At 40.0% G+C, this 15,697-nt stretch overlaps 2 protein-coding genes across 3 annotated transcripts in view; both read left to right on the forward strand.

The window, feature by feature from the left end:
- Positions 1-1,612: 1,612 nt before the first annotated feature.
- LOC126407772 (5-hydroxyisourate hydrolase-like) lies at positions 1,613-6,088 on the forward strand. 2 transcript variants are annotated; one of them, XM_050072969.1, is made up of 4 exons: positions 1,613-1,739; positions 3,926-4,062; positions 4,661-4,796; positions 5,685-6,088. In XM_050072969.1, exons 2-4 carry the CDS (start codon positions 3,929-3,931, stop codon positions 5,772-5,774), a joined length of 360 nt encoding a protein of 119 aa, XP_049928926.1. In that variant the 5' UTR covers positions 1,613-1,739; positions 3,926-3,928; the 3' UTR covers positions 5,775-6,088. The 2 variants fall into 2 exon arrangements, with proteins under 2 accessions (XP_049928926.1, XP_049928925.1); XM_050072968.1 differs by having other exon boundaries at positions 1,624-1,739; positions 3,923-4,062.
- Positions 6,089-7,106: 1,018 nt separating this feature from the next.
- Positions 7,107-15,697, forward strand: part of afg3l1 (AFG3-like AAA ATPase 1) — a 28,344-nt gene continuing 19,753 nt past the window's right edge. The window contains exons 1-8 of the mRNA XM_050072864.1: positions 7,107-7,382; positions 9,376-9,460; positions 10,587-10,678; positions 11,852-12,001; positions 12,173-12,244; positions 13,672-13,796; positions 13,884-14,154; positions 14,421-14,558. Coding sequence (XP_049928821.1) covers positions 7,251-7,382; positions 9,376-9,460; positions 10,587-10,678; positions 11,852-12,001; positions 12,173-12,244; positions 13,672-13,796; positions 13,884-14,154; positions 14,421-14,558 — 1,065 coding nt within the window. The 5' untranslated portion in view covers positions 7,107-7,250. The remainder of the gene's footprint in view (positions 7,383-9,375; positions 9,461-10,586; positions 10,679-11,851; positions 12,002-12,172; positions 12,245-13,671; positions 13,797-13,883; positions 14,155-14,420; positions 14,559-15,697) is intronic.

Raw genomic sequence — 15,697 nt, forward strand, 5'->3', positions numbered from 1 at the left:
AAGTAATATTCAGTTTTGTTGCTCCATGGATGCCAATAGTTCTTTCTTTTCCAAAGGGAGTACAAAGGTCAAAGGTTAGGTTTGATGGGAATTTAGTGTCTTGCTAAAAGCTGTTTGCTTCTTTTTTGTTTTTTATTACAAATAGGCTTGAAATCTGCGTAAACCAGAAATAGTTGAATGCTTTAATAACAGGTTCACATTTTCAGACAGCCCCTTTAAAGACCGAATGCCTTGTGATTAACATATATCTTAAATATATGAGGAAATACAGAGAATAAACAAACAAATAATATTCTGAAGTTTCATAAATGTTTGAAGAAACACAAATATTGAACAGCAACAATTAGAGGTATAGTGTGTAACATTTGGGTGGATATATTTTCAGAAATGGAATATAATGCTTATATTTATGTTTTCATTGTGAAATGTATGTTTTTAGTTTATAATCAAACTAAAAAGAATCATTGTATTTTTGTTATCATAGAAGGTGCCGATTATATCTACATATCTACATACGGAGAGGGGTCCTCTTCGATGGAGTCAGCCATTTTGTCTCTACAGTAGCCCAGAATGAACAAACCAGCACTGGCTCTAGATAGGGTAATTTCGTTTTCCTGTCAGCCACCATAGTTACCATCTGCAATGATCAGCACCAGAAAAACACAGATTTCTTTTAGCATAAACTGCTTTATTCGGTTTTCTTTTACCAGTTTTAGTCATCTGGTTATTTTGTTTTGGAGGAAGAGACTTCTGAGGATAATTCAGCTCCAGGAGATAACCTGGTCTGTTTGTTCTGAAGAGCAGGAGACCTCTGCAGATTATTCGTTTACTTGTTAAAACATCTTGGACCATGGACCCTGAATGAATTCTAACCAGGAGTTCATGTTTGGCACATGGGAGAAGTTTGAGCTGGTTGCAATCTGTCATCTCTTTAAATCCTACACACTGCTCCTTTAAATGAACAATGTGTAGGATTCATAGGATTTATTTATTTTTAGATTGAAATCAACTAAAGCTCCTGGTCAGAATTCCTTCAGTAGTCGTTGTTCAGAAGGTTTTTACCAGGAACTGAATTATCCACAGAGGTCTCCTCATCTCCAAAACAAATGGATCACGTCATGTAAACCAGTAAAACGCTGAATAAGGCAGTTTCACGTTACAAATCAGTGTTTCTTTGACGCTGTTTGGCATGTTGAAGACGACTGTTAGCCTAGTACCTGCTAATATATGCTCACCTTTCTTCTCTGATAACTTAAGATCCAGATGTTCAGGAGATTTTTTACCGGGAGCTGAATCATCCACAGACCTCTCCTCCTCCGTAGCTCTCATACATGCTAGGCACAAAGGAGAAGATTCATTTTATTGCAATCTGCAACCTCACCACTAGATGCCACTAAATCACATGACTGCACTATAATTAAAGAAGAGTAACTTTCCATTCAGGCTGTGTATAATATTATATTGTGGGAGTTTTAATTAAATCAGTAGAGCCTTATCATGTATGAAGAGTTTAATCACAGTCAAACACTGGATCACATGTTGTTGACTGAAGCGAAGCTCTCAGCTCGTGTTATTGATTCATTAGAGCCAGGACAACCTTTGACACCATGTCTGTTTGTGCAGTGCATGCTGGGTGAGTGGCTCTGAGCAGTGGGCGTGCACAGTGACAGAACAACTGGTTGGATGAGTTTTGGGAACTGAATGAACAGGCTGCAGCAGAGAGGTGTGCTCACACAGAGGTAAGGCTTCTCTTACAACAAACTAGCGTGTCCAAGTTCCACGCTAGTGCATTTTCATTTTAGGAACACTGTGTGTGTGTTTGGTCCATATTTAATCAGTCAGGATCAACATTTATGCTCTGATCTTTTTCTTTTTCCATGTCTTCTTCCTATTTGCTGTACTTTTCCTGCAGAGTGAGCAGCTCAGTTTCTCAGTCTTTGGGCTGGGACCCCTCTTGTGGTCTTTTGATGTGCAGGAGGGTCATGAATTTGTTTACATTTTTACTATAAAAGATCTATGCTGCTCTGTGTTCTAGAAAATAAAATATCCCAACATGACAAACTGACATTCACAGGACAGCTTGACAACTCTAATTCCTGAGATCATGAGATTTGGGGAGAAACACGGGATGAGAGTCAAAGGTCCTTGGACTATAGTTTGACTGAGAAGCACAGAGCTTTAATCTGCTGCTCCACCATTGATTGTTAAAAAAAATCACTGAAATGGATTGAACAGATTCCTACAACATGATTCAAATATATGTAACGAAATACCTCAATTTAATTTAATTTTGTTTGATGCTTTTCTGTTTATGGGGTAAGTTATAATTAATCACAGACCGTATGTTTATAGTGTGAGGATGTCGATAGGCTCTGTAGATAATGTGTATCCTGCAGTCCACACTGACTGAGATGCAGCAGGAACTTGTTTGTTTGCGCTCAATAAAAAACCTGCTTCACACAAGAAGCGACCAACTGAATCAAACTTCCAGCTGCTGCTTGTATAGTTTGAATTTTCATGATTATGGGATTAGCTTAAAGGGAAACTGCACTAATTTTACACATCACAGTGTGTTTCCAAGTGTTAGGGAGCACCACAGCATGTTTTAAACATAGTTTTAACCTGAACACAATAGGAAGGTTAACTGAAACTAATGATTAGCCGTCACCTCACTCCTCTTACGTCTGGCAGCACTTGTCATGGTGGCATTGAGGGCACATCCCCATGAAATTCATGACATAAAATATGTTGATACTCAATTGTCATTAACTGTTCTGCGGTGTAATGCCAGCCCAGACACCAGAAGAAACTGTTGGCATTGTAGCTTTTGTTTCTGCAAACCACAAATACATTAAATTTACACGTTTCATATGTGTCATGTTAACGTTACTATAGTGACATAGTATATAAGCTGACTTTGACATCATGAGATAGGGGGGATGGTGGATGGCGTGTCACCTAGGGTAGATACCTGCCAAGCTGCAGACCACTGCTCAAGATCAACAAACAACAAAACGTGGTTGTTTTTTAATAAGTCACTGCTGTTTTTTCCTGCGGCTTCGTAGCCCCGAACACAGGTGTTTTTTAGTGACTTGTGGCTGTTTTTCCAGCAGCAGGTAAAGTGCCACGAGAAATGTTTTTATACTGAGACACTGCTTCATAGTGCATGAATGCATTAAGAGACCTGGATACAGTGTTAACGGCAGGACCCCGTTCATTACTGTGAAAGTTGCGTCGTGGTGATGAAGCCAAAAAAGCTGTTTCCAGGGTATGAAATAACTTGGAGTTGCTTCCACATCAGTGGGCCCATAGAGCAGGGACTACTCACAGTTTAGCGCTCCGCAAACTTGAACAGGGATAAAATGATTTAATTATGTGCCTCTTCAAGATGGTCCCAGTGTTATCGGACCAAACTGATTAAATCCTGATAATGGAACAGGTCATTTTACGGGGGCTGTGATGTCTCTTTCCCAATGTAAGTCTATAGGAAAAAGTCTTTTTGGGCCCAACGGCATCACCACAGACTCGAGAGTTGTAATTCCACTGTTTTGCCACTACGAAAACTTGGCTTCAAAGCCCAGTGCACTTCCTGGGGCCCTGGGATAGTGGCAGGAAAAGCAGCGGGGGGTTTTCTGAGACATCGCTTTGTGTCCTGCAGGGATTGTGCCCCCAGAACCAGCTATTTTAAGCCAAAATATAATCTTTTCCTAACCATAACCAAGTGGTGTTTGTGGCTTAACCTAACCACAGGTTAACCACAGCGCTGTTGAATTGTAACGTTTCAGTGTATCCCCTACATCATAAAGTTCATACATAATCTATCAGTGATTTGCAGAAATGTACAAAACCAACATTTATTCTGGCCATTGTGTCGTCCGTTGAGACTGTAAAAGGTAAAGCTCACCTGTCCACACCTGTCCAGCAGATCATGACGGCAGCAGAGCCCAGCCCTCTGACCACTCACGTGCTGAACACAGGAGACGGCGTCCCGGCAGCCAGAATGGCCCTCAGCTTGCACCGGCTCGACTCCAAACTGATAATCTGGAACATGCTGAGTGTCGGGTAAAATACGTCACTGTTGAAACTTCAAGAAGCAAAACATCAGAATCTCTGAATTTGTAAATGAGCGTTAAATCTTTATTTATTTATTTCAACTTATTATTTAAACATAAAACTTGATTTTGTCTAGAGATAGGTTTGGGGGTTTTTCCTGCTCACTTCAATGCAATATCAACAGCATGAATCAGGTGATTACAGGAACTGGAAGAGCATGTTGGTTTCCATTTGCACAGCACTTGCTACACATCAAATTACCCCTCTGACAGACATGATGTGTCTTGATGGATGCACTGTGGTTGGACGTCCTCAGGCCGGGAATGACTCTGACACCAGGATGAGGATAGTTGTGTTTAGTTTTCAGTCATATTGAATATTCTAGACACCACAGGGGCCAATTGTGACAAAACTTGAGGGAGATATACTGAATTTTTATTTTGAACATTTAAAATTGAAATGAAATCGATATGAAGAACCTGAAGGAGGCAAGGAAGAATTTTTCTTTGTTACTGAGAGAGAGGTTAGGAGAGTGGAGATTAAAGTCTAAAACAGAGTCCTTTGAGCTTTTATGAACTTTACAACTCAGCAGTTTAATGATTTTTAGGACAACAAACGAAGACGGACGCTGCTCGGGACTCATCAGCCGAGAAGCTTTCAGCCCCGGCATGTACAAGCTGCGCTTTGAGACGGGTTCATACTGGGACAATCTGGGTCAGACATCCTTTTACCCATATGTAGAGGTGAGCTGTTCTGATCTGTATCAGGAGATCACTTACAAGAACAACATGTTTTACATTATTCAACTGGTGTTTGTGGGCGTGCTGTCAACAAAACCTGTGATTTCATTTGTAGTCCTAATCCTTAAATGATCATATTTGAATACTTGCAGGCAGTTTAACTGCAACATTTGAATTTTGATGCATATTATTTAAAAAATACTTCACTGCTGAATTATGCTATGAATAAACACCAGATTTATATATGGTTTCACCAAGCTGTTTGATTCTGTTTTTAAAGCACTAATGGAAGAATAGCTGCTGAAAGGAAGTTGCTTTTAAAGTTATAGGTTGTTTTTGTTTTATCCTTAACTGAAAAATCATTGCCGACAGATCCTATAAAAAGACTGTTTGTCTTACTGAAGATGTAAATCTCCACAGATGGCTCACAAATATAAAGTTTCACTTTAAGAAGGGCCAATGATATAGCCTACCAGAGCAGATGGCTCCTGAAGCTTTCTGCAAATGTCAGCATGTTTAGGAGGAGTCCTCAGGCTGATGAAAACACTTTGGATGTGCAGTGATCACCACAGGGTGTCGCCAAATCAGACAAAACGGACAATCATCAGGATTGACACTTAGACATGTTTGTTGTCATCAGTTTAGACAACAGTAGTGTGTACTTTGATAAATGATAAAAACAACACTGACTTTTACTGGACGATTGTGACACCACAGAGAGATGAGAGTGCAGATTTTCATTCGGAGTAGAGCTAACAGCTCATCATTTATCACACTAACCAAAGCAAAGATAATGTGATTTGTAATAAACGTTGTCACTATCAGTTTGTATTAATTATGTGTGTGTGTGTGTGTGTGTGTGTGTGTGTGTGTGTGTGTGTGTATTTCCAGGTTGTGTTTACCATCACTGACCCTGAGCAGAGATTCCATCTCCCTCTGCTGATGAGTCGGTTCTCCTACAGCACCTACAGAGGAAGCTGAGAGCTCTGAGGACGACCAGCTGCAGCCTCAGCACTCTGCAATCAGACAGACAGACAAACAAACAGACAGACAGACAGACAGACAGACAGACAAACTGAAAGAGAGACAGAGACAGAGGAGATTTATTTACATGAATCTATGCAGTCTATTTTTTTTTTTTTTTTGTCTTTGGCATAATTCTACATTTTTGTAAATATACATCAGTTGATTTACAAATGTTATTTTGTGAAATATTCCTTTAACACTTCACTTTGATCCACTTAAGATGAGATTAAGTTGTTTTAGAGTTACTTATTAAATGTATATTTAACATATCTGTTTTTATGTTGCATATTATTTCTTTCTACAAACCTTACATCTTTGGAAAAGGAAAAATTTTAATTTACATGAATGCAAACCTGTGATTGTTTTTTTTTTCTTCATTTCTCATTTACACTAATATTTAAACTTTTATAGAATCTGTCATCTGTATCAAACAGTATGAAACGGCTGAAAATACAACTGAAATTATTTGTTGAGTTAGCTTTCTTACAATGTATTTTAATAATCGATCAATCATTTCAAGAATTTTTTAAGCAGAAATGCCAAACTTGTTCTGTCTGCAGCATCCTCTGAAGAGATGTGCTGCTTTTCTTTGTCTTATATGATAGTTCATTAAAATCAATGTAGATTTTGGGCTGTGTATCAGAAAACAAGCAATTTGAAGACCCTGCCATAAACTCTGAAATTGAATCGTCATGGATGATTCTCACTATTATTAACTGATTAGTTAAATAAACGGATGATTAATCAGCAGTGAGAGTAACTGTTAGCTGCAGGCTCTACTGAAAAATGTTACAAAACATACCTTTAAACAAAAATAATTTCACTGTAATATCATTGTCCTGTTTCTATTAACTTTTACTTGTTTTGTTTCATCAACACTTTGTGTGTTTTCTACTCACAAATAGTAATATGTATTTAAAATATTTTAATACCTTTCATAACTGTGAAACTATGTAATTTCTGACATGTAGCTGAGTCATATCAGTGTCTCGGTAACAGTTACGTGAAGCTGAATTTGCGCACAGGAGAAAGTGCCTTTCTGTCTCAGCCAATCAGAGAGAAGGTGTTCTGTGAGGACCCAGTGTTGGCCTTTGTGCTGCCTGAATGTAATACAGTTATCATAAAACCAATTAACTATTAAATCTATTTATGTGCAGTCAATTTGAGGAATATTTTGTTTTTTACTAGAGTGGCCATTTTATGACCAAGAAAAAAATATAATTAAGTAAACTATTTCTTGTTAGAACAATTTCCGGCAGGTATTCGCAGAGAAGGTCTTTCGGGCCTTTACATCATCCTCCCGTTGACATTTCACGCTGTTACTCTTATTCAATAACACTTGTTGGTGCAATACGATGAAGTTCACGAGTGGAGTTTGAACGAAAAGCGTCGTGTTTTGGACTGAAAGGTTGGGCCCGCGGTACGGGGAGGATGTCTCAGTTGCTGAGGCTTCTCTCGGCGGCCGCCCTGCCTCTCTGCCGGGCTGGAGGAGCCCGGGCGCGGCTCTCAGCGGTGACGGCAGGACGTCTCCTCACAGCCGGATTCCGAAGCTCCGCTGCCTCGGTAAGTGAAGGTGGAGGATTTCTGGAGTGACTGTTGTCTAAGAAATGTGCGAGTCCGTTAGTGAGTTAAGCACCAACATTCCCTCTCCACCCTGGTTGGAAATTAGCTGTAACGTTACACTAAAATGTGTTTTGTCTCGAGCAGCGGATCTCTAGCTAACGTTAGCTAGCATACGTGCCAAATCCCATCGCAAAGTCACGCAGTTCAGGGGTTGTTTACGTATTATAAAGACAGCATACCATCCACAACTTAATTTAAAACATTTTCTGTCAGATTATATTCTATTTTGTAATTCGGCCATATTTCACTTTAGCAAATAGCTTCTATTGTAAGAAAAATGTGATTTTATTCTGTGCTCGTACACAGTTAACGTTAGCTAGCAGACTCTGGGAATTACAGACAGAAGGTCATATTTTAAGGATGTGGTAAGATTTGTCCTGTAACCTGATGCATTCTGTACATTTTAAATATCCCACTAAAGTATCTGCAAAAGTTATTCACGGGGCTCTTTTCACAAATAAAGCTAACAACTTACTAGCACCTGAAGTAATCTAGCTAACAGTAGCAGAAACTGAGGCCCGTTAAATGACTTTAAAGTAAATTTGTACCTTTAACGTTACTTATGTGTTTTACTTTGGGTATGATACCAAAGCAGTCTTATTCGACACCAGTGTTGACAGATAGATTAGCTTGGAATAGTAAACAACATAGTCAATCATTACAGCGTTTAAAGCTAAAAATAGCTCACTAATAAAATGTGTTTGGTTTTCAAAAAACAGGGTTGAAAACTTCCTTTGTTTGTCCACCTGCCACTGTGACTGTTTAATTCCAAGATCTGCCAGGCACTCAATAGATAACCTAGATTGCATTAATAAATAACTTCTTTTGGCTGTTGTATTAAACGACTCTAGCAGCCACCACCTGCTTATTTTAACAGCATTTGGCTGGTGTTCATTTTCAACCTTGCTAACAACTGTCTGGTTTTGAGTCTTACAGCAGTTTCAATTTTTGTCAACCTTTCCTTCCTTTCTTACCAAGCTCTAATGTGGACAATGATTAAATATTTTGTGTCTTAATAGGCTCACTTTTTTTGTTCAAGTAAATCTTTATACAATAGCCACATACCCACGTGTACATTGAAGGTAGTAGTGATTATTGTAATGAGCTACATAGTTGAAAGTATGTGTCAGCAGGCTGCTGTATGTAACAGTTGAATATCATAGGTCTGATAAAACAGCCTCCACTCTTCTGGAAAGACTTCTCATATTTGAAGGTGCTGGATGGGGTTGAGGGTTAGACTCTGTGGAGACCAGTCAAGTCCTTCCTCACCAAACTGAGACAACAGTTTCTTCATGGAGCTGGCTTTGTGTGCAGGGGTATTGTCTTGTTGAAACAGGAAAGGGACAAACACAAATTGTTGACACACTTAAATATCACAGTGTGCTGTACAGCAATTACTCGACCTGCAGAACACTAACAAGCAACTGTTTTGATAAACTGTTAATGCTTTAAGTCAATTTTAAAACAACTTTTGAACTGTGGTTCAGACAAAATAAGACGTTTGAAGACGTCACCACAGGAATGTTTTCAGTATTTTCGGACAACCAAAACCATTAATCAGTTATTCATGCAAATAAATTAAATTGAATGACCATGAACATAGTCATTAGTTCTTGCAGATTCAGTATGTTGGAGCATTAACGTGTCCCTTTGTTGGAATTAAAGGAAACATAATATAAGGTTGTCCACTTACTTTTGGTTATGCAGTGTATCAGTGTCAGTGTCAAAGTCATGCTGACATGATCAGATTGAATGATTCCACAGCTCAGAGTGTTTACGACAACTCAGATTTCACTGCCTGGATTTTCAAAGAAATGTGACCTTCAGTGTTTGTTTGTTTTACCTGTTAGAAGGTGTGGCCTTAAAGCCACTCTCAGGTTAGTGTTGGTGTGTATTTGATGCACTAACAGTGATTCTGTGGTGTTTTTTTCAGAGCTATTGTCGGACTCCAACAAACTTCCTGTCCTGTCGCAGATTCCAGTCAGTTCAGCGACGACTGTACTCCACTGAACCCAAAGGTGAGAGCTGCTGTGTGTCTGAAGCACAAAAGGTGGATATTGTTGTCATTCAGCCCCGGCTGGGTTCAGGTGCAGGACAAGAAGCCGCAAAGAAAAAAATGTCTGCACGCTAAAATTTGCAAGCTCTTATGTTTTTATTGATGCAGCATCTCAACCTACAAGATCTTCATCGGGCAGACATCCATGTAAACAAAAAACAGGCTGCATATACGGACAAATGACAGCTACAACGACAATTAGGAGATTGCGTGATACAAAATACCAACCCTTTCAGTTTGCAGCGTCTTTGTCCTCATTTTTAAAATGCACCTTTACTAAATTAATTCCCTGCTGTGTACGTCCAGTAGTCAGTTCTCTTATTTTATTATCTTATTGTATACTTTATTTTGGTTTATTCTTACTTTCATGTTCTGTTATTATGCTTTTATTTTGTGGGATTTTATTTTCATTTTTGCAGTTGTAAAGCACTTTGTAGCTTTGTTTTAAAGGTGATATACAAATTAACATTATTATTATTATTATTATTATTATTATTATAAACATTATTATTATTATCATGTCCTAAGGAAAGCACTGTAGCCCACAAACAACACACATTTTAAACAGAATATTTGTTATTTTAGCTTTTCCATCAAATTTACTTTTTCAACCTCTAATGTAAAATTTGAATTGATTTTACCTTCACTGGCCAATACTAAAAACATTTTTTCAGTCAGGTCAGCAAGTTCAGTCACACATTTAATTTGAGACAGCAGCAGAAACAACTCGAGACACACTGGAAATAAAACTTAAACCCTAAACCATGTGAACTTCTGTGACATTTAATTTGGCAAATAAGCCAGTCTGGTGTTGTAGGACAGATGTGAGCTTATCAAATAAGAGCTTTTTTTTGTGTTTGTCCTGGCGCTGCTCAATGTTACAGTCTGTTGATTCTGAACTGATATTTTGGCTGCAGGTTCAGGCCTCAGTGTGACAGGGTTGAAACATGGTATGAAACAACAGAATCAGAAACAAAATCTTGGTACATTCTAGCGTTGCTAAAGCAGATCTGGGTATTAAAACTTATACTGGAACAAAAACGCTGGTTTGTCTGACAGGTGTATAATCTAACACTCTTTTATTTCAGATGGAAAGGGTGGAGCAGGAGGAGCAGGAGGAGGAAGATCATCAGGTGGAGGGAAGAGAGGAGGAAAAGACTGGTGGAGCCGAATGCAAAAGGTTTGTCAAACTTCCTGAAAGAGCCAAATATCTTGTTTCACTCAGCAGACATGAATTGTACTTACTGTGTACGTACACTGGGTGGCGCTGTATGGGTATTGTGAGTGTTGATGCATAAAGGCAGGAACAACATTGTTGCTGTCAAGTGTTTCAGCCCGGAAGAGCCAAAGGTTTTTGACCACTGTGGCACAGGACAGTGTGCAACGTGCTGAAGGCTGTGCATTCAGTTTGAATGAAAGATAAAGAAATGGACATTTATTCAATGTGTGTTTGGTGGTGTGAAAAAACACAATGAGTGTTTGGCAACTGGAACCTGCAGTTTGTTGTCCGAACTCAAGGAAGCTGTGACATCAACCGTGGATAGTGCGTCAGCCAGGTCAGGCGGGGCGAAACATCTCATGTAGCTGCAATAGGCTTAGCTCCTACTCTTCCAAAATGAAAATGGCATCACGTTGAAATTATAATTCACAATGTTGCAGTGAATTCCAGTGCAGTTACATATATTTTAACATTTGATGCAGGAATCAGTCCTAAAATGGGTTTAATGGGTTTTCGGTTAGATGCCTGAAATGAGGTGTGTGGTTAACAGAAGCTTAAGAGGCTTTGGTGGTTTGTTCTTTGACATATAATGAATCAGCTAAATGAGTTTACAGAACGTCACCACGCCTTACATGACTCTACACCCTCGTTATGGTGGTGACATTCAGGTCATGTGATCGTGGTGCAGTTTGACTATAGCCTAACGTTAGCTGTTTACTCATGGTGAGTGCATTACACTTCAGTAATCCTAACAGTGGTGTTCATTTGTAAACATGATCTTTTTGAACAAAACATGAATGTATCATTAAAGGTTGTTTACCATGGAGCTTATTTTCTGCAATAATCCAAAATCCAACATAAAAATCGCACTGGAATTTTGATGAGGGAACCAGAGCGATTTTAATTTCTGTGTGGGCCTACGAATAACTACGCTCCCTGCAGCACTCCATTATGTACGCAATATAAAGTCTTTTGTTTTAAATATTTGTTATCCATTTCCACTCCTCCGGCTGCTCCACCCATTTCCCAGTCTCTCTTATGATTACCAGTTGCTTGCAGATGTTGGTCCAGTAAATGTCCAGTGTGTTATCACTGCTGTGTAACATGCTCCTGTGTGTCTCTGCTGGTCCTCAGGGTGACTTCCCCTGGGACGAGAAGGACTTCAGGTACTTGGCGGTCACTGTGGCTGGAGTCAGTTCAGTTCTGCTGTATTTATACTTCAGAGACAACGGCAGAGAGATCAGCTGGAAGGACTTCGTCCACCGCTACGTGGCCAGGGGAATGGTGAGGAGGAACTTTATACTGGAACATTTATACTGGGATGTACTGAGAACTTGACATGATTTAGAGTTCAAACGGTGTCATTTGCCTTGAATAAGTGAAAAGTAAAAAAAAAAGTAAGTGAAAAAGACTGTAAACATGAATCATATTATGTACGTATGTTTTTCTGTTCAGGTGGAGCGCTTAGAGGTCGTCAACAAACAGTATGTCAGAGTCATCCTGGTGCCGGGAGCTGACCCTGATGCGGTGAGAAGAAATAATCTGATATGGAAGCAGACATCTTAACCTCATTTCATTTCATTGTACGTTAATCATGTAGCCCTTTGGCGAGGCGTATTGAACCCAGAGCAACAGGGAACAGCACTACAGTAATATATCAACAATATCTCAGGGTCTCCACCATCAGGAAATTCCTGTAAAAGTTATAAGATTAGAAAAACAGTTTTCCAGGACTGGAGATGGTTTGGAATGAACAGAATGCTTTGGAAAAAATTTGAATATACATTGTTTTGGCTATTGTTTAAAATGTGTTTATAAAAATCCCCAATGAGGTTTTCTGAGTTTTGCAAAGTACTCGCATGTGCTGGTGTGGTCTATTGGCACGTGCAACTAGTTGAGTGAAGTGAAGGTATTAAGTGCTAACAGCCTGCTAAGTGCATGTTCAATAGTGAATGGTTGTGTCATGATATAGGCCTGCCCATTTTAAACTACTACTAAAAAAAGGCATGGAAATGGGGTAAAATATAACGTAGAGGTTGTGGAAAAGTTTTCAAAATTTATTGGAGAAATTGTGGGAAGCCTGATATCTACTAATGGGTATGTTTAGTCATGCAAGCAAACAACATGAAGAAACAAAACTGCTGAACATTTCTGACTGTAGACACTTCTTGATGCATGCAGACGTGCAGGGCAGCAATAAGACACAAGTAAAATACAACATTCATAATGGAGATAGTTAAAAATGTAAAAAATACAGGTATAACTCTGATATGACACAAAAAGATAGAAGCCACGCAGCAAAGAGTCATGACACAACTATACCTAACTGAAACTTTCTAGTTTATATGAAGCCAAAAACTATTGTCATGACATTCTGAATGAATGTGTGAACATTTGCTGCATTTTGCCAAAAATATAATATGTAATGTTAAAATTAAATGAGACCAACAGGTGCTCATCGTGTCATAATACTGTGATGTTTCTGTTTACGCCTTATGTATTTGAATTGAGACCTAAATGACATGTAACGGTGCAGAAAATTAAAAATGATTTAGTCTCTGTCAATAATGACCCAAAAAGTCAAATACTCCTAACGAAGATGTTTAAAGATGGCGGGGGTGGCGCAATCTGGAAATACGGAACCGGAAATGCGTTGCTACCAAGCAAACCAATCACAGCCCTCTCAGTCTGCGCTGGGTCTGTGTCGCCTCGACGTGTAGTTACATTTCTGTACGTCAGGCTACACCGGGGGCTATGGCGAGCCTTCTGCGTAGCCATGTACCCTACGACGTAGCGACATCGTTGATTTAACGCAGGACCATAAATCAGGCTTAAGTCACAGATTTTTCACAGACTGAAAAGTTGCAGGAAGACGCAACATCTTATTGTGCCCACTCATTTTTTAAATAATACACAATCTTATGAGACATCATGAAATCTTATGTGACCTGCAGAGCTACGTCTGGTTCAACATCGGCAGCGTCGACACGTTTGAGAGGAATCTGGAGGCGGCGCACACGGAGCTCGGCCTGGAGCCGTCACACAGACTTGCTGTCATCTACAGCACAGAGAGTGATGGGTGAGTTTAACACGTCAACACTTGTGCTCTCATTGGTGCACGTTATGGAAACCAGTGGGTTCCATTGTTCCCCCTCTGTTTCCACAGCTCCTTCCTGATGAGCATGATACCCACCCTGCTGCTGATTGGCTTCCTGCTCTTCACCCTGCGGCGAGGACCAATGGGAGGAGGCCCTGGCGGCGGGAGGGGCGGGCCCTTCAGTATGAGTGAGTCCACGGCGAAGATGATGAAGGACAACATTGAGGTGAAGTTCAAGGACGTGGCTGGCTGCGAGGAGGCCAAGCTGGAGATCCTGGAGTTCGTCAACTTCCTGAAGAACCCACAGCAGTACCAGGACCTCGGGGCCAAGATCCCAAAGGTAACAGAAAACACACGGACACACGCAGGGCTCCAGGGCGCGACAGCAGGTCCTGACAGAGGCAGGGATTTTAGCATTCAATGTAAAACTGCTGTGGGTGAGTTTAGGAGGACAAGTGTGAAAATTGAAGTCTAAAATAAAGAATGAGGCTGCTGAGATTTTTACTTGCTCTGTGATCCATTGTAAAAATGAACTGTAGCTTCAGTCAGGGTGCCGGTGTCTGTAGCTCTGTGACAAATAAAGACTTAAAAGAAGTTTTTTCCCAGGGTGCTGTGCTGTCCGGACCTCCTGGGACAGGGAAGACTCTGCTGGCTAAAGCCACAGCCGGAGAGGCCAACGTCCCCTTCATCACCGTCAACGGCTCCGAGTTCCTGGAGATGTTTGTGGGCGTCGGTCCCGCCAGGGTGAGTAAAGGAAACCAGATCAGATATCTGTCAAACCACAGGACCCCACTCAGATCTTTACTGAAGTGATGTGAAACATTAAACCAAAAAACAATAAAACAAAACAAAAGTTGTTTCCTCCATCATTTTCCAACATATTTTAGCAGTTGGTCTTGAGTAATGCCAATGGTTCCCATTTTTCTTCAATGTGTCCCCCTCGTAGTCTCAAGATTCGTTTCAGATTTACCATTAAGATGATTTTTTCAACAATTTTTTAGCCATTGGTCCTCCCCTACCTGAGCTTCCTTCCCCAAGTTCCTTGCAATCATTTTTTGTTTTACTTGCTACGAGCATTATTTTACCCAAACATCTGTCACTTACATCATCTTCAGAGATATTACAGATAGAAAGTACCATCAAACTCTCAAGGATATTTATATATCAGTATTTTTGGAGCACTTTATATACAGTTTCCTCAAACAGTTATTTTCTGACTTAAAAAAAGTTAGCAATCAACATGAAATGATCCAGACCAGAGGCTGAGTTAGACTTTCTTATTTTCCATCATTTTGAGAGACAGGTCATAAAAATGCTGTCATAATCTTTCAGTTTATTTTTTTTTAAATCCTTAAATGTCAATATAATAACTAATAACAAAAGCTTTTTGTTTTGATGATTGGATATTCAGAGGCTTAAAAAAGAAGTATGAATTTCAACTATAGACTATTTATAAAGATGGACGACGTGACAGCTCCTCAAAAGTGAAGCCGAAACATCTCGATCGCCCCCTGGTGGCTGGCTGCAGTGCAGGTCATAAAGCCTACCCTCTCAGTGTTAAAGGGCCAGTGTGTAAAATGGGTTGAAAACAGTGACATCAGTGGTCAAATTCTAGATTGCAGGGCTCACTCGCTCACCCCTCCCGTCGGGTAAATGACAGCGGCCTCGTAGGGACAAAAAGCCTTGCGCACGACTTTTTCAGGAGTAGGTCTATCTAGCGACGAGGTGAATGTTTATTTAGAAATCTAAGCCATGTTACGATATTGTAATGAATCCCTCACGAGCAGGAGACCAGAGGAGCGTTCGGGAAAAAGGCCCGTTTATTTGAGCACTCCAGAAACTCCGGTAACACTCCACTCCGTCCCAAACTCTGACTCTTCTAG

The sequence above is a fragment of the Epinephelus moara genome, chromosome 20, assembly GCF_006386435.1.
Source record: "Epinephelus moara isolate mb chromosome 20, YSFRI_EMoa_1.0, whole genome shotgun sequence".
Lineage (NCBI taxonomy): Eukaryota > Metazoa > Chordata > Actinopteri > Perciformes > Serranidae > Epinephelus > Epinephelus moara.